Consider the following 15,838-nt stretch of genomic DNA (forward strand, 5'->3'; position numbering starts at 1 on the left):
AAATATGTTTTAAGAAGACTTTTAAATTCAGAGAGAGAAGAGGCCTGCCTAACATGCAAGGGTAGATCATTCCACAACTTTGGAGCAACTACAGCAAAAGCACGATCACCTTTAGATTTATACTTAGTTTTTGGTACCTTAAGGAGCTGCTGATTGGCGGACCTAAGGGAACGGGGAGGTGTATATGGTTGTAGTAGCTCCGAGAGGTAGGGGGGGGCCAGGCCATTAAGAGATTTAAAAGCAAATAAGAGAATTTTAAAAACAATCCTAAAATGTACAGGTAGCCAGTGGAGTGAAATTAAAATTGGGGTAATGTGCTCAAACTTTTTTGTTCCAGTTAAAAGACGTGCTGCAGCATTTTGCACAACCTGCAGGCGCCTAATGGACGCATCACTAACCCCAAAATAAAGTGCGTTACAATAATCCAGCCTAGAAGTAACAAAGGCATGGATTACTGTCTCAAAATGCTGTTTCGATAAGATAGGCTTTATTTTGGCTAATTCCCTCAAATGAAAAAAGCTAGATCTTACAACAGCTCTGACCTGGCTTTCAAGTTTAAGATTTGCCTCTATTTTAACTCCCAGATTAGTGATGACTGGTTTAACATACTGTGCCAGTGAACCAAGATCTATAATAGTGGCCTCAGAAGCGCCACCAAAAACCATCACTTCTGTTTTCAGGGCAGGGCAGGTAGCTCAGTAGGTAGAGTGGTGGCCCCATGATCGGAAAGGTCGGGGGTTCGATTCCCCTGAACAGCTACCCTGAGGTACCCCTGAGCAAGGTACCGTCCCTACACACTGCTCCCCGGGCGCCCAATGGCTGCCCACTGCTTCACTGAGTAATGGGTTAAATACGGCCAGGAAGATTTATATCCTCCAGAGCGCCACCAAAAAAGTACACTTCTGTTTTCTGTTCATTAAAATGTAAAAAGTTCAAAGCCATCCAGGCCCTTATATCATCAAGGCATCTGAGCAGCGGGTCTACTGAGAAGCCATTTATCTTTTTAAGTGGGAAATAAATCTGGGAGTCATCGGCGTAGCAGTGGAAAGAAATCCCATGTTTCCTGAAAATAGACCCAAGGGGTAGGAGATATAGAGAGAAAAGAAGCGGGCCTAAAACTGAACCCTGTGGGACCCCACATTGAAGAGAAGCAGCAGAGGATACAAACTCCCCGAGTTTCACAGAGAAAGTTCGCTCTGCCAAATAGGATCTGAGCCACTGCAGTGCGGTACTCCGCATACCCACCAACTGCTCTAAACGGGAAATTAAAATATTATGATCCACTGTATCAAAAGCAGCAGTTAAATCTAACAGCACGATAATAACACAGTCACCTGAGTCATTTGCCAAAAACACATCATTAAAAACTCTTAAAAGGGCAGATTCGGTACTATGTAAAGCTTTAAAACCAGATTGGAAAACTTCTAAAATACCGTGTTCTTCTAGGAAGGACATTAATTGCTTGTAAACTACCTTTTCAAGAATCTTTGAGATAAAAGGCAGTTTGGAAATAGGTCTGTAATTCGCAATAATATCAGGATCAAGAGCAGGTTTCTTGAGTAGAGGCTGAATCACCGCATGTTTGAGATTGACAGGTACAACACCAGAGGACAAACTACTATTTACAATGGATTGTACAGCTGATGCTATAGTGAGAAAAACCTCTTTGAAAAATCGAGGAGGGAGAGCATCATAAGGGGAACCTGAGGGCTTCATGTGAGCAACCAACTCCTGCAGGCAGAGCAAGGAAACTGGCTCGAACCTGTCAAAGACAGCAGAACTAGGGACAGGGGTAGAAGGGTCGAGAACGGACTGGGAAGTCTGCGCTTTGACAGATAGCACTTTATCAATAAAAAAGTGTAGGAAGTTTTCACAAATTTCCTGAGAAGACTCGACACCAGCAGTCTGTGGAGCGTGAAGGACCATGTCAATAGTCTTGAATAAGACATGAGGCTTACGACAATTTGCCTGAATAATAGCAGCAAAATGTTTCCTCTTAGCATCTTTTACAGTTTTCTGGTAAGAATTCCAGTAGTCTTGTAACATTTGGTATGACACCTGAAGTTGATCCTTCTTCCATTTACGTTCAGCTCTCCTACACTTTCTTCTGGCAGCCCGGGTGTCTTCATTCAGCCAGGGTTCAGATTTGGCTTTTACTTGCCTAAGCTTAAAGGGGGCCACTGAATCTAAAGCAGTTTGGCAGACAGAGTAAAACCACGTACTCAGCTCTTCTGTATCATTGCATATGAAATCAGGAAGGCCGCCGTTCTGATTAAAAACAATAGAGAACTGTCCAGCAGAGGAAGGGTTAAAAATACGACAGCTCCTAGCAGCAACAGGAGGAAGATTAACTTTGGTACAAGGAAGGAAAACCTCAAACAAGACAGGCCTATGGTCTGACCATACAACATCACAAACCTCTAAGTTAGAGACAGGTAAATTGTGAGTTAAAACAAGATCCAACGTGTGCCCATATTTTTGTGTAGGCACAAACACAGGTTGCACAAGATCAAAAGAGTCAATAAGATTTAAAAAGTCCTTTGCCATTGGCTTGTCAGGGCAGCACACATGAATATTGAAGTCCCCAATAATAAGGACATGATCATATTTTGGCATAATTTCAGCCAACAGATCAGAAAAGTCATTTAAGAAGTTCTTATTGTATTTTGGGGGTCTGTAAACCACAGCACAGAGCACTGTGTGAGAGCGACCTAGCTCAAACATGCTCAGTTCAAAGCTACTAGGTGAGGTTGATAATGGCAGTGGTTTACATTTATACTGCTTCTTAAAAACAACCGCTAGTCCTCCTCCTCTGCCTGATATTCGAGGAGAGTTTAAAAAGCAGCAGCCATCAGGTAAGAGATCTGTGAAAGCGCTGGACTCACCGGCCCTCAACCATGTCTCAGTTATACAGAGGAAATCCAGTCCTTGGGTCATAAATAAATCCCTTAAAATAAAAGTTTTATTACTCAGCGATCTAGTGTTCACCAATCCAAACCTGGTGGAGGTCAGCGTGTTCGTGGCTGACAGCGAGACCCGACGCAGCGGCCGTCAGTTCTGTAGGTTCGCACCGCGCCGACGAAGATGAGGGGAAATCTTTCGTGGCTGGGACATCGATCAGCCAGGCATCGATGGGCTCCAGAGAGCACGGAGAAAAGGCATGACAAGGTACAGATCCACGTTCGTTCCACGGAGCCGGGGAAGAGCGCGCCAAGTACGCCTTAAGTTTCACGAGTAGACCGCTACGTTTGCCCCGGCGTCTGAAACGCTTTCGCCGTGAGGCTGGGGCCAGGGTCCGACAAAGGTTAGCTGGTATCCCAGACAGGAATGGAGGTAACGATTTTAGTTTTTTAGTTATTTATTTTATCTTATCTCATTTTAATTTTCTTTACTTATGCTTTTAGCATGTACAGCACTTTGTGAACTCTGGTTTTATGTTAAAGTGCTTTATAAATAAAGGTGGTATGGTATGGTATGGTCCGTCATACATATTCTGACGTGCTGAATTACTTCAGCCATCCTGTATTGAGTTTCCCTCAACATCTAGAATTGATCATAAGTGTGTTCATCACATGATTCAGGTGAAAACGTTTATCATTATGTCATTTAGAATTGCTTAAGCTCCACTAATTATAGAGATGTATCAATAGGGATCTGGTATATCACTCAGACTGGTTCAAGTGTTACGTGGTGTAAAAAGAAAATATCAGAGAGCAAAATCCTTTCAAGGAGCTCCGCTGCTTGTTGAGATTCAAGTGGAGAAACAAGGCTGTTTCTTAGAGGCTTCCCTCTCAATATTTAACCACTTTAGCATCACTCTCAGCTTTTCCACACATGTATGTAGGTGAGTATTCAAGTGCACCGTACTGACCCCTCTTCTGTTTTATTAAAGTGAACGCTGCATACATGTTTCATAGGTTCTTATAGATTTAATATTAACTAAGGTCATATGTAAACAGTATTCATCTCAACTCAAATTGTTCCTGTTTCCATGTCCAGCATGATACGGGACAATTTTAGAACTAGTTAAAACAAATCTTAGGAGGTGTTTTCTTATTTAAAATAAATAAATAAATAAAATAAATCGAAATATAAAAATATATTTCTCCATAAAAAGACTCAATGAGTACATTTATGCTTCAGATTGTACAAAAAAACAGCTAGTTAGCTAGAGCTAACATGATACAGGTTATAGCTTGCACGTTTCAGCTACGCACAGACTGTTCAGACAAGTGGTTTACTGAGTCACTATTCAGTTAATATAAGCTTTTGTGTGGTTGTATTTGTGAGACTGGTGTGTCATACACACATTTCAAAGTGCCATAAAAGTGTGTGGTGCATTAAATGTTGTGGGCGTCTCTGTAAACCCACCGAAAATATCAATTTTCCCCTCAGAGTAAAACCCAGTTTCTAGAAAAGCTGAGATGCTGTGTGTGATACATGAAGAAACAGAATGTGGCAACAAAAAATACAAATAATTTAAAGAGTAATCGAACAAAGACGTGTAGCGCTTTTTGAAAAATGAATGCAGTAAGTTCAAATATTGCTAATTTAAACTTGCATTGCAATCAGAAAAACGTTATCTTTTTAATCTTTTTTTATCCTTTCAGGTTCTGTGATCACTTGGTCAGTGAACTGACGTTACAACTCTATATTAAATTACCAGACCTTGCTTAAAAATAGCAGCATGTTCTTGCTTTAGATTCACAACACAAAGCCAAGAGCTCCGGACACATTATGAATATTAAAGTTATGTAATACAGTGGATACGAAAAAGCAGCTGTTTTTATACCAAAGTTAGTGGAAGTAGTTTCAGTATGTCAGTACAGAAAGCAGGTGCATGTGTTACTGTGTGTACAAGTTTTCCACCCTAACATCGTCCCTGCTCCTCTCATTTACAGAAACATGTGGTGGACGAGCAGCTACACCCCGGTAACAGAGTGGCGTTTCTGACCTAAGAATAAATATAAGAACACAGAGTGTTCGAACCTGCACATGGCTCCACACACAAACAGCAGCAGTCTTGGTGTGTTCATTATTGAGAGAGGTTAACACACTGTACTTCCAGGGTTACTCTAACCTCCCACGTTAATTATAGAAATCACACTCTAGAAGTTTTCTCTGGTTCTACACTAGAAAAAATCACCGGGAATAAAAAGCACTGCCACATTGAGCCCAGTGTCCCACACAGCTGCTTCGGTAAAAGAAGGATTTAAAAAATCGCTGAATATTTCACTCAAGCATAAACTATACCACCACTACACGCCGCGTTCTAACAGTTTTGCATTGTGCAGCATCTTTTTTCCTGTCCTGACATTTAACTCCTGTTATCCAGTCGAGCATATGGCTGTCATTGTTATGTTTATTCTTCTCCTGAAATGCATTTACATGTCCATTTGGATTTCTTCAGCTCTGGTGCACATTTACAATTCTTTTTTTTCTGTATTTTTCAGTAGATTTGTTTTATATATGCAAATACATCTGGATCCACATCCACGAGTGGTTTATTTAAACAGTCGCATACACTGACTTTTTATTTTAATCTCTTCCAATAGACTGGTTAACCAAAAAGACTAAATGTGACCCACTGTGGCCAAATATCATTTTATACACCAGATTTTACTTCTTCTTATATCTTAGTTTGTACATCCTTGATTCCTTTCCTCACTTCCCACTCCTTGTCTCTTAATCCCTCCTTGTCTTATTTATGTCTTTCTGCAGGGATCCCAGCACTGGGCTGACGTAATGAAGATTTGGCACCTTCTGGTACCTCGTCCAACCACCGATGTTTCAGATGACGCACATACTTATATAATATATGAACACTTGAAAGGAATGGAGCAAAACATGTTCGTGGCCAATCAACCTGATTCTAATATAAAATAAAGTTAGTGCCGAAGCAACAGAGAGTTCCTGCAAAGAAAGCTGCAAAGTGATTCTATTTTGTGATTCTATTTTCATTTGCTTGTCAAGTTACCCCTGCTGTCGTAAGGCGAAAGGCGGGGTACACATAGAGCTGACACAGAGAGATAGACATTAGGGGTGCAACGATACACAAAATTCACGGTTCGGTACGATACTTTGGTGTCACGGTTCGATATTTTTCCAATACAAAAAAATGTTCATGCCTTTTTAATTTGTCATTTATAAAAATTATAAATATCTATTTTAACTCAAAAGTACAGTTTTTAAATTTAATGTTGCTGAAACAACAAAATAATAAAAAAAAATCTATCTGATAGAAATCACTCATCTTTGGAAAAGAGAGTTTATTACAGAGAAATGGGTCTTTCCAAAATAAAAGCTATACTATACGCAAATCTCCGTTAACGAGCTACTGTGCTAACACACTAGTTCCCACTAATGTAATTGAGCATTGCGTGGCACATCCAACATACTGTTTTACTTTTGTCCATGACGCGTTTACCTTCAGGGTCATACGTCACATGAAAACCAAAATAGTTCCAAACGCCAGATCTGAATGAGGGTGGGGGAGGTTCAATTTGCCACGTTGCAAGGAGAGCTTAACTTCTGTCTCGCTAGCTTGCCCTGCGGTCAGTGAATCTGCGTTCGACTACTCCGCCTAGGCTGCACTGTCGAGCGCAGATCCACTGAGCTCTCAACAAAGTCAACGTCGTCAGAAGGAAAGTTGATAAAATAAATTTAAAATTTTGTATTGTTCGATACATATGCGTACCGAACTGAAAGCACTGTATCGAATGGTTCAATATCGATACGAGTATCGTTGCACCCCTAATAGACATGCATATCTTTGGTCTAAGGAAGAAAGTTGGACTACTCAGAAAGAACCCATGAAAGCACAGGCAGGACAGAAGCAACAAGCTAGTGGACTCAAACCCAGGACCTTCTTGTTGTGAGGCAACAGTGTTAACCAATGCACAACCAAGCTGTCCAGTTCATGCAATTATTTTCTTTCTTTCTTTCATAATTAGGTTGTTGTACAATGCAGAAGTTGAAGCCCTGGTGCCTTTGAGACACCACAAGGTAAAATAGCCACAGTCACATCTGATCCATGATAGCTTCTGCAGGGATCTCACTAATTAAAAGCACTGGAGGAGTTTGGCTTCAGGTATAACTGTGGATTAAAAAAAAAGAGGTAAGCTAAAATCAAATGGCATGTCTGCTTTCGTTCATGCAATCAAAAGCCTTTCTTTTTATTGGATGCTCCATTTGAAGCACCTGCGATTAGTTTATGTAAAAATGTTGCAACTCTACTGCCGTATTACAATGCCTACTCCAAATATGCAACCTGCTGAAGTAAATGTCTCTCAGAAGGGATGCTCTGTTTCCAAGCACCTGTTTCGTTTGCTTAGCACAGCTGACATACTAGGTCTGCACAAACCCAAAATCTGGGTAGATTTTGTGTCGGTAGTAGTTGAAGAAAGTTCCCAGGGACTTCTGTCATATGTAAAGTTCTTCTAATTCAAGCCATCCTGTATTAGCAAGAAGAAAATGAGGGACTGAAATTACCTCTTTGTGCAGTTGTACATCATAATGATATGTAAAAATGTCACATCTGGACTTGTTTCACAGCCCACCATTTAGGAACCACTGAGCTACAGAACAGCACCCTGGAGAGGCGAGAGACTGTTGCTCAAGGACACTTCAGCAAGTCAGATGTTTGCCAGCACCAGCGTTTGAACCGAGGTTCTTAATTACATGCTACGCTCCTGCGCTTCAGCAATCTCCCAGCATCTAACAGCTAACAGCTCTGCTCTGTTGTCTTCTGAAGTCATTCACATGGTGCTGCACATGCAGATACAGTTACAACACACATACGAGTCGGCTATGTTTTAGCTCCTTGATCAGCAACAGTGCAGGCAGTCAAAAGCTGGAAGGCCTGAGGTGACTGTGGTATGATCCTGTCAGAGCGTTTGCTTTTGTTCACTCCAGGTAACTCACTATTTTAACCCTTTCCATAAAAATCTCATTAAGTCGCTTTCATTTTCACCTTGTCTCTTCAGTTTTATTACATATTGTTCCATTTCATCTCTCTTCTCAAATCCTTCTCCTTTTCGTCCTTGTTTTTCTCTTTCCCTTCATTTTTCCTTATCACTCCACGTTTGTTTTGAAGTGAAATGAGTGTGTTTGATGGGAAGCTGAATAGAAGAGGTGGAGGAGGAGAGGATGTGGGGACTGTGGGAAGATGGCAGCTCCTATATATAGCGGTGAGCGTGGGTAGACAACGTATTGACAGGAAAGACACAACGATTTCTATCCAAAGCAAAGCAGAGAGAGAGAGAGTGATAATGAGCCAGAGAGCAGGGGGGTTGAAAAAGAGACAACCTCTGTTATTTGTGTCGTTTGTGTGTGTGTCACAGTGACAAAAACAGCGAGAGCAGCAATATAAGATCAGTAACACAAGCCAATCCAAGTAAACATGTAAGTCCTAAAGTTTCAAGGCTACTGTCACTTACACTTCTCCAAACAGAGCTATGAGTCTATCTTTTAAACATCCGCAGAGCCCTGAGGTCTGGATATGCAGCAAAGCATTCTTAGATTCATAAAGGCAAACTTCAAATTCCAATCAAGATTGTTATTTTCCAAATAACATCGGCAATAAGAAACAGACAATTTCTGAGCCAGGACTGGCCAGGAGCAAGGTCAAATTAGCCCAGCTGGCCTTTTCCAGAGAGTCACTACTGTGCCCACTGACTGCAATAAAAGTGGTAAGTGGGTGCAGTTCACCCCTCCAGGAGCAAGGGTACCTAGACTCGGTTCGTAGAGTACGCTTGGGGACAGAGTCTCTTTATGTCTGTCTCCACGTTGGTTGAGTGTGGAGTAAGTGCATATGAGAGCATGAGGGTGGGAATGGATGTTTGTGTCTGTGTGTGCCTGTATGTCTGTGTCTATATGTCAGGTTGGGTATCAGACGCCACCTCTCTGGGGACATCTCAGGCCCTCCAAGGTTTGGAGGCCTATCTCCCCCTACCACCACTTCCCCTGCCAGTGGCGGACTCCCTCAGGTGTCGGTGCGTTGGTGGTTCTTTGTGTCTGGGGGTGGGCGTCCGGGTACACACCGGCTCACTCCTTGGCGGCCGCTTATCGGGGCCTGGAGCCTGGGGCTCGCTCGGGCCACTTCGGAGGTGGGGTGCCCCCGGCCTCTCGGCCTGGGGCTCGGTCACTCAGGCACAGCTGGCTGCCGGCGGAGCTCACGGGCGCGTCACTGCAACTCCCCCTGGCTTCTGCTCCGCGGCTGCTGAGTGAGCCCTCATCTGGGACTCTCCTCAGCTCTTACTGGGACAGTGGCGCGGCTGCCCCTCTGTTGGTCTTCCTTGGTCTCTTGTGTTCTGGGGGCCTCTGGATGTCTGGAGTTTTGATCTCCTCCATACCTGCTTCATACCCTGGAGGACGGGGCTGTGGCTCCCCACACTCCCTAGCAGATCGTTACATGGAGAAACCTTTGGAATGCAAGCATGCTGATCCACACAGGTATGCACACAGGTGTACACACGGGTATTCACAGACGCGGACTACAGCTTTCTTGGCTGCTGCCTCAAAGCACATTGTGCGCTGTCTATCTTGCGTGCTGCACAATATCGTTTATTATAGTATCTACTGATATCTACTGCTAGCTAGTTTATTGTGATGGTGCCGTTTTGTTTTTTTTTTTTATTATGTTGCTCTTTGTTGTTTGCTTTCTCTTCTGTTTTTTTTCTCCATACAGGTGACCCAGGTGTTTTGTTTTTTTTTGTTTTTTTTCTTTCTTCCCCCCCTTCTCACCGTCTCTTCTCCCCTTTGGTTTTCTTTCTCTCCCTCTCTTTCTTTCATTCTTTCTCCCTGTCCTATCCCCCAGTCATGTCTGTCCCGTTTGTAGCAACTGAAAATAAAATAAATTCATAATTATAATAAAGGTCAATCAAATGGACCAATATGGCAAGGCCATGATGATCCACTTGGTAAAATAAATCCGCTTGGCATCTTTCTTGGCCTTAAGACAACAATTCTGATGGCTAAAGATCCAAACGGGACACAAAAAAAAAAAAGCAATAAAAGTGGTAAAAGGAAGGAAGATTGATGTTTGATGGCACTAACACACTTTAGAAAATTATAAACTCTTTAACCAAATAAGGTAAATAAATATCAAACTAAGTTTGATGGGGGATGTAAACAACTTTATCTTGAACAATTTTCTTGTTACTTTACCTTTTGGTAATTCATGTATAGCATATAGTATTGCTGAAAAGCATTTTGTTCACTGGATGTGAAACAAGTAGCTATAACTATTGTTCCTGCTATTGTTGTTGTGGCTTTTGTGAATGCTATTTAAACTTGCCTCATTGTTGAATTGTGCAGTTTTTTGTTTTTAAATTTGAAGACAAACTACAAGACAACAATTTTCACTGAGCCTGCATTCAGACCAGTAAGTGTTAATTAAGGAGGCGTGGCTGGGAGGACTAGGTCTTTTTTTACTGCTGAGCTTAAAAAAAAGAAAGAAGAAGAAGAAGAAGAAGATAGCTGAAGTTACACAGATGGACTTTACAAGGTGATCTGTGATTTTCACCAATCCAAGTTAAGAATTAAAATAATGTAAAAAACTGACTAATTAATTATGTACCTACTAACAAGGGTGTTAATCACACATAGGTGCAGTTAGCTAACGCTAAACCAGCAAAGACAAAGAGACACTATTGCTATTTGCTATTTAACTTCAGCTAAAGGGCTAGCCATGCTAGCATTTCTGGTATAATACTATATATTACAATATATACTGCAACTATATATAATATAAACAAAATATAATATAATACTATATAATACATTTTTACTATAACATACAGCTATGTTTTCAAATTTGCTAGACTTTTTTTCTTGATTAAAAGTACATATGGAGTCTTGCTAAAAGCATTTACATTGTTTTCGGTTCCATTAAATGAAATAATTTAATTAGGAATAGTGTTTTTTTTTTAAATAATAGTTTGATATTAGAGAGAAAGGGATCAGAGGAGTGTTCTCAGATAAGGGTCGTGACTGTGGTCCTCTGGCTCAAACACTATTTATGCCACATTTGGTTTAACTAGTTAGGGACTAAAGTTCTGTGGACGTGCATGTTACTCAACCAGTTCCAACGATTTATTTCATCTTGACTGCAGATGCTGACTAACACAAATCCAACTCAATTTTAAATGTCAAAAGCTTTTCAGAACGACCGACTAATTAGATTATTAGAAGAGCTTAAAGCACTTAGTTCTTCCTCTTATTTAGTTTTGTCTTTGGGAGTTGGTGTAATTTTACAGACAAGAATCAAACCGGCTGAATAACAGAACATTTCAATCATTCTGGCTATATCTGCGGGAAACACAAAGAAAAGGTAACATTACTCATTTCAATTCAGTAGTAAAATAATAAAAAGTCTACAGCATGAAAAGGTGTGTAAAGCATCCTGATTATTTTAAGCTGTTAAGTGAAAGGAAAACGTTAAAGCTGAGGAAAGTTGGCATCTTCTCATTTCAGTTTAATACGTGCATTTCTCTTTTTTTACGTCTCCACAGAAGTGCACGAGCTCACAGGGTGTGTCTTTCTGGATCCAAGCATTGCATCTTTTTTTCAATACCGTTTGCAATGAAGAGAAATCCTGAAGGAAAAACTTGACCACCAACTTATATAAACAGAAGTCTTGCTGTAAGGTAAAAACATGATGTTCATGAAATGTTTGGACAATTATTGTTCTGTGGATTTGTTTAACGAATAGTAACATACTATTCTCACCCCGTGCTGCAGATAACCTTTACATAAACAAGTGTCATTGTTTGTATCACCCTTACTATTTTCTGACAATGCAACTGGGACTTTGCATTTGCACTGCAGCTGGCAATTGTCATCAAGGGCAAAGTGGACAGTTGTTGTTTATCCACATTATGGATACAGAAAATAAAATGAACAGAATAGTTATTGGAACAGTCAGGAGACTTTTGTTTTGTTCTAACACCTTAACTGCCTAGCATACGCAGATACACCAGCAGTGTTAATTTTATAGTGTATTTCTAACAAACTAGCTGTGCAAGGAGTATTTGATGCTCCCCAAATTCTTGGCTTGACTCAGTGTATGTTATTTAAAAGGATTTAACTATATCGACTGTATCGACAGCAGCTCCTCATTTACCTCCATAACTCTCTGAAGTGCCGATCCTTCCTCTCCTCCCAGGGCCGGATAGATATAGGCACCAATATTAAAACTTTTTTCTCTTCTTTTATACTTCATTTCCCATTTTCTCCTTTAAGCTTTCTTCCCTTACCCTTGTGTCTGTTGCCATACCCCATCTATTTCCTATTATGTCTCATTCAGCCTTGCCTTTCTCCTCTCTCGGTTTTCTTGCTTCCTTCATTTCACCTCGGTGTCATTCAAGGAAGCCTTTTTTCTACAGCAGAAGTAAATGTAATGGTATGTGTAATGTCAGTACTAGGAATGCAGAAGTAAAGCCAACAATAAGTAAGGTAGGACAGAAAAAAAGCTAAGAGAGCAAAGAGAAGAGATAAATGTCAAAGTAACAATAAACCAAAGAACAATAATACTTTTATGGCACGTTGAGCCTGTGTGTGTAAATTTCTGTCTGTCTGCTAGCTCACTGGGTATTGTTGTTTTGTTCTCTCAGGGGAGCAGAAGAGGTTCACAGCTCTTAACTTCCTTGACTTTAATTGCATTCGCAAAGTCCCGCTCCGCATTTCAGTGGCGCCCTGAAACAGCGCTAGTGTGAAAGTCGAACATTAATTCACGCTAAAATGTTAGACCCCGTAAAACATCCCAGGTTTCATTCCTCACTCTCAGGCCCTGGCTTACTGTGGCTCATTTGGGGAAAGACCACGAGCTCCTGTGAGAGCCGCTTCGTTCAGCCTGTGTCGTGTTTCCTTTAGCTTTAACCCGCGTAATCGGTGGCACTAAAGACATTACTTGATCTGCAGAAATCAGCTGGATCAGGCATGCAAAACGGTGACATTCGTCTTCTTCTGTCCCCTGGCTGGAACACAGTGCTTCTTCCAATGTATGCACAATCAATGCATTCCTCCCGTGGGGACAGTCAGGGTTATTAAGTAATCAATAATGCTATTCCCATTAAAGTTATTTTGGAATCAATCCTGCATTCAGATTACAGCTATAAACTAATCTATACCATTAATAATCCAATCAACGAGTGTATGATCTCTGGAGATGAGACTCACCTCAGAGCAGTGTTGCATTAACCGCAGCATTGATGAATAAAGTGAAGGTGTGTGTATCATTTTGTCCCTAACGTGTCACTAACCACGCGAGGGGGGAGGGGGGGCAGACATCGTGTAGCTGTTCTTTATCTGGGACGATAAATGAAAGAATAAAGTGCCGTATGGAAGGAATTATGAGACAGTGTGAGGGGAAATGATGACCCACAGCCTGAACACGGGAGGAACAGTTTGGTGAGTGTTTCCTGTCTTGAACACCTGAACCAAACATCACTTCTAAGAGGAAACTTTGATCAAGTGTTGGATCTGAATCAGAGGCTGTGACAGTGTGCATTGCATTGTGTCTGATAAGGAAGGACAAACAGGTCTCATGCTCGGTCAAAGCTGTCTTCTTCCACAATACAAAAAAAAATGATAACATGCCAGATAACAATATCTCATTCTGCTTTTTCAGTGAAGCTCAGTGTTTAGTGCATATACGACTGGATCTTTGGCTGCTAGATTTTTGTACTTGAATGAAGATAACTGCAACTAGCACCACACCAAAGGATTTGAAGACATTGTGAATCAGTGTTAGGACCATGTGAGCACCGATGTGTTCACTGAAGTGCGTTTAAACAGTGCTGTAAAGGCTTAGCTCAGGGGAAGAAGTGAATGAACAACTTAATAAGCAATTATGAATCTTTGAAGAGAAGTGAATGAAGTGATTTTGAATAACCAAAATGATTCATGATTGCTTCCTCTGCTTTGCCCCTGCGGAAACGTTGGGATACTTGACAGGTGAAGCAGCCATTGGAACACCGACTGTTTGTTAGGAGGATAATCTGTAAATTGAATTTGTCGCACAACACGACAGGAGCGACACAAGAATGACTTTTTGGTAACACGACTAAGGGCATAATGAATCGAGTGAAATTTCAGTGTATTTTATTTGGAAGTACAATGTAAATATATGCAGATAAATGTATGTACAAATACTTAGGTCCACTAGAATAACAAGAATAACGAGCGGTAATAATTAAACTGTCAGTAAAGTTAAATAGCATCTAAGTAATTTTAGGTAGTTTATGAGTAATTTTAAGAAATGGATAACTTTATATATTTTAGATGAAAGGAGACACAAATTATACTATAAGTAATTTTATTTACTTGGTAATTTTACAGAAAAACAAAGATTTCCCCATTTTATACTGTAAGTACCTTTTGGGGCGTGGGCTACATTTTGGAGTCTATTAACCTTGCCTAATTTTCAGGCACTTTACAAGGAAGCAGACATTCTTTTCCTGTACAATAATTTTGAAAGTTATATTTAAACAGTGACTTTAAAAAGTAAAAAAAAAAAAAACAATTTAGGCTTGGCTCCATCACAATAAGGTATTTGGTATTTGGTTTCTTCTTCTTGTAAATTGGTAAGCGAGAACAGTCCTTATCACATTTATATTGGTAACATAAAAGGACAATTGAATAATAGAACATCTATTATGAAGATATACATATTGACTATTGAAGATGAAATGTGCAGCTTATTTACAATGTAAGATCCAGTGAACTCTGTAGACATATTAGGTTTAGACTCCCACGGGCAGCTGGCTAGAACCAGGAATTAGTCGCCATCCAAAACAGCAAAACTTTCCCCATGCCTGGCAGTTCATGTGAAAACCATTTGCATCAAAAGATCTAATCCGGCTTAGCACAGGCATTCAAAATGCCACAGATATGCAATCTAAAGATATTTACAGCTTGCCAAGATGCTAAAACTTCAAACAGCAAACACTTAAGTGACAGAAGTGTATTCTATTGAGGATCTCTTTGCAGCTTTTCCTGCACAAAAGCTCCCAAAGCTGTTGCAATAAAAAAATAATAGCTGCTTGTTAAGAGCCTCCTGATAGCTGCGGCTACATTTAGTGTGTGCATACACGAGCTGGAGGAACATGGAGGCAAAATACAACCTGTCCACCTTTGGCACCTTCGGCTAATCAGACTTACAGACATCTTTTAATCAGCTCATGTGTTCTCACCACAGTTAAACAACAGCATCAGAATCAAGAGGTTAAGAAAAGCTTTTAACTAGAGCAAGTTTCTCCGCTCTCAAAGCCACTTCACCAACAACAAACACACACACACACACACACACACACACACGCACACACACACACACACACACACACACACACACACACACACACACACACACACAGTGATGCTTCCCTTCAGGTACAGCATTTCTTTATCGAAACAGACAATTATCTAACCAGGAGAGGTGGGTCTGTGCATGTGCAGGAAGTAACAGTGCCTTATACCTTCAGATATGCTCCACTTGGGAAGCAGACCAAAGGAGACACACACACACACACACAAAAACAAAGTAGGTCTAGCCTGTGCTAGGTCAGTGCAGCAAAGCAAAGCTAATGGATGCAGACAATAGGTGTGTGTGTGTGCATGAGACAGACAATGTGTGTATTTCTGTGTGTATGCCATATGTAGACAGACTGAGTGTGTGCGCGTTTGAATTGCTTAAGGCCAAGTATGACCCTGACCTCAGCCACTTGCATGACCTCAGCATGTGCATAGCTACTGTGACCTAAGATGCAATAAGGTGTATGTGTGTGTGTGTGTGTGTGTGTGTGTGTGTGTGTGTGTGTGTGTGTGTGTGTGTGTGTGT

At 40.9% G+C, this 15,838-nt stretch overlaps 2 protein-coding genes across 2 annotated transcripts in view; both read right to left on the bottom strand.

The window, feature by feature from the left end:
- Positions 1-15,838, bottom strand: part of LOC102294795 (X-linked interleukin-1 receptor accessory protein-like 2) — a 512,221-nt gene that overhangs the window by 309,751 nt on the left and 186,632 nt on the right. The gene's annotated exons all lie outside the window — the stretch shown is intronic.
- LOC121814858 lies at positions 1,378-3,334 on the bottom strand. Its single transcript, XM_042222724.1, has 2 exons — positions 1,789-3,334; positions 1,378-1,486 (listed from the first exon to the last, which is right to left on the bottom strand). Exons 1-2 carry the CDS (start codon positions 2,935-2,937, stop codon positions 1,478-1,480), a joined length of 1,158 nt encoding a protein of 385 aa, XP_042078658.1. The 5' UTR covers positions 2,938-3,334; the 3' UTR covers positions 1,378-1,477.

This window comes from Haplochromis burtoni, unplaced genomic scaffold, assembly GCF_018398535.1.
Source record: "Haplochromis burtoni strain Fernald_Lab_line unplaced genomic scaffold, NCSU_Asbu1 Contig_92, whole genome shotgun sequence".
NCBI lineage: Eukaryota > Metazoa > Chordata > Actinopteri > Cichliformes > Cichlidae > Haplochromis > Haplochromis burtoni.

What these genes read in the sequence shown, in the direction of transcription:
- LOC121814858 (XM_042222724.1), bottom strand. Translation starts at nt 2,937, where the DNA reads ATGACCCAAGGACTGGATTTCCTCTGTATAACTGAGACATGGTTGAGG.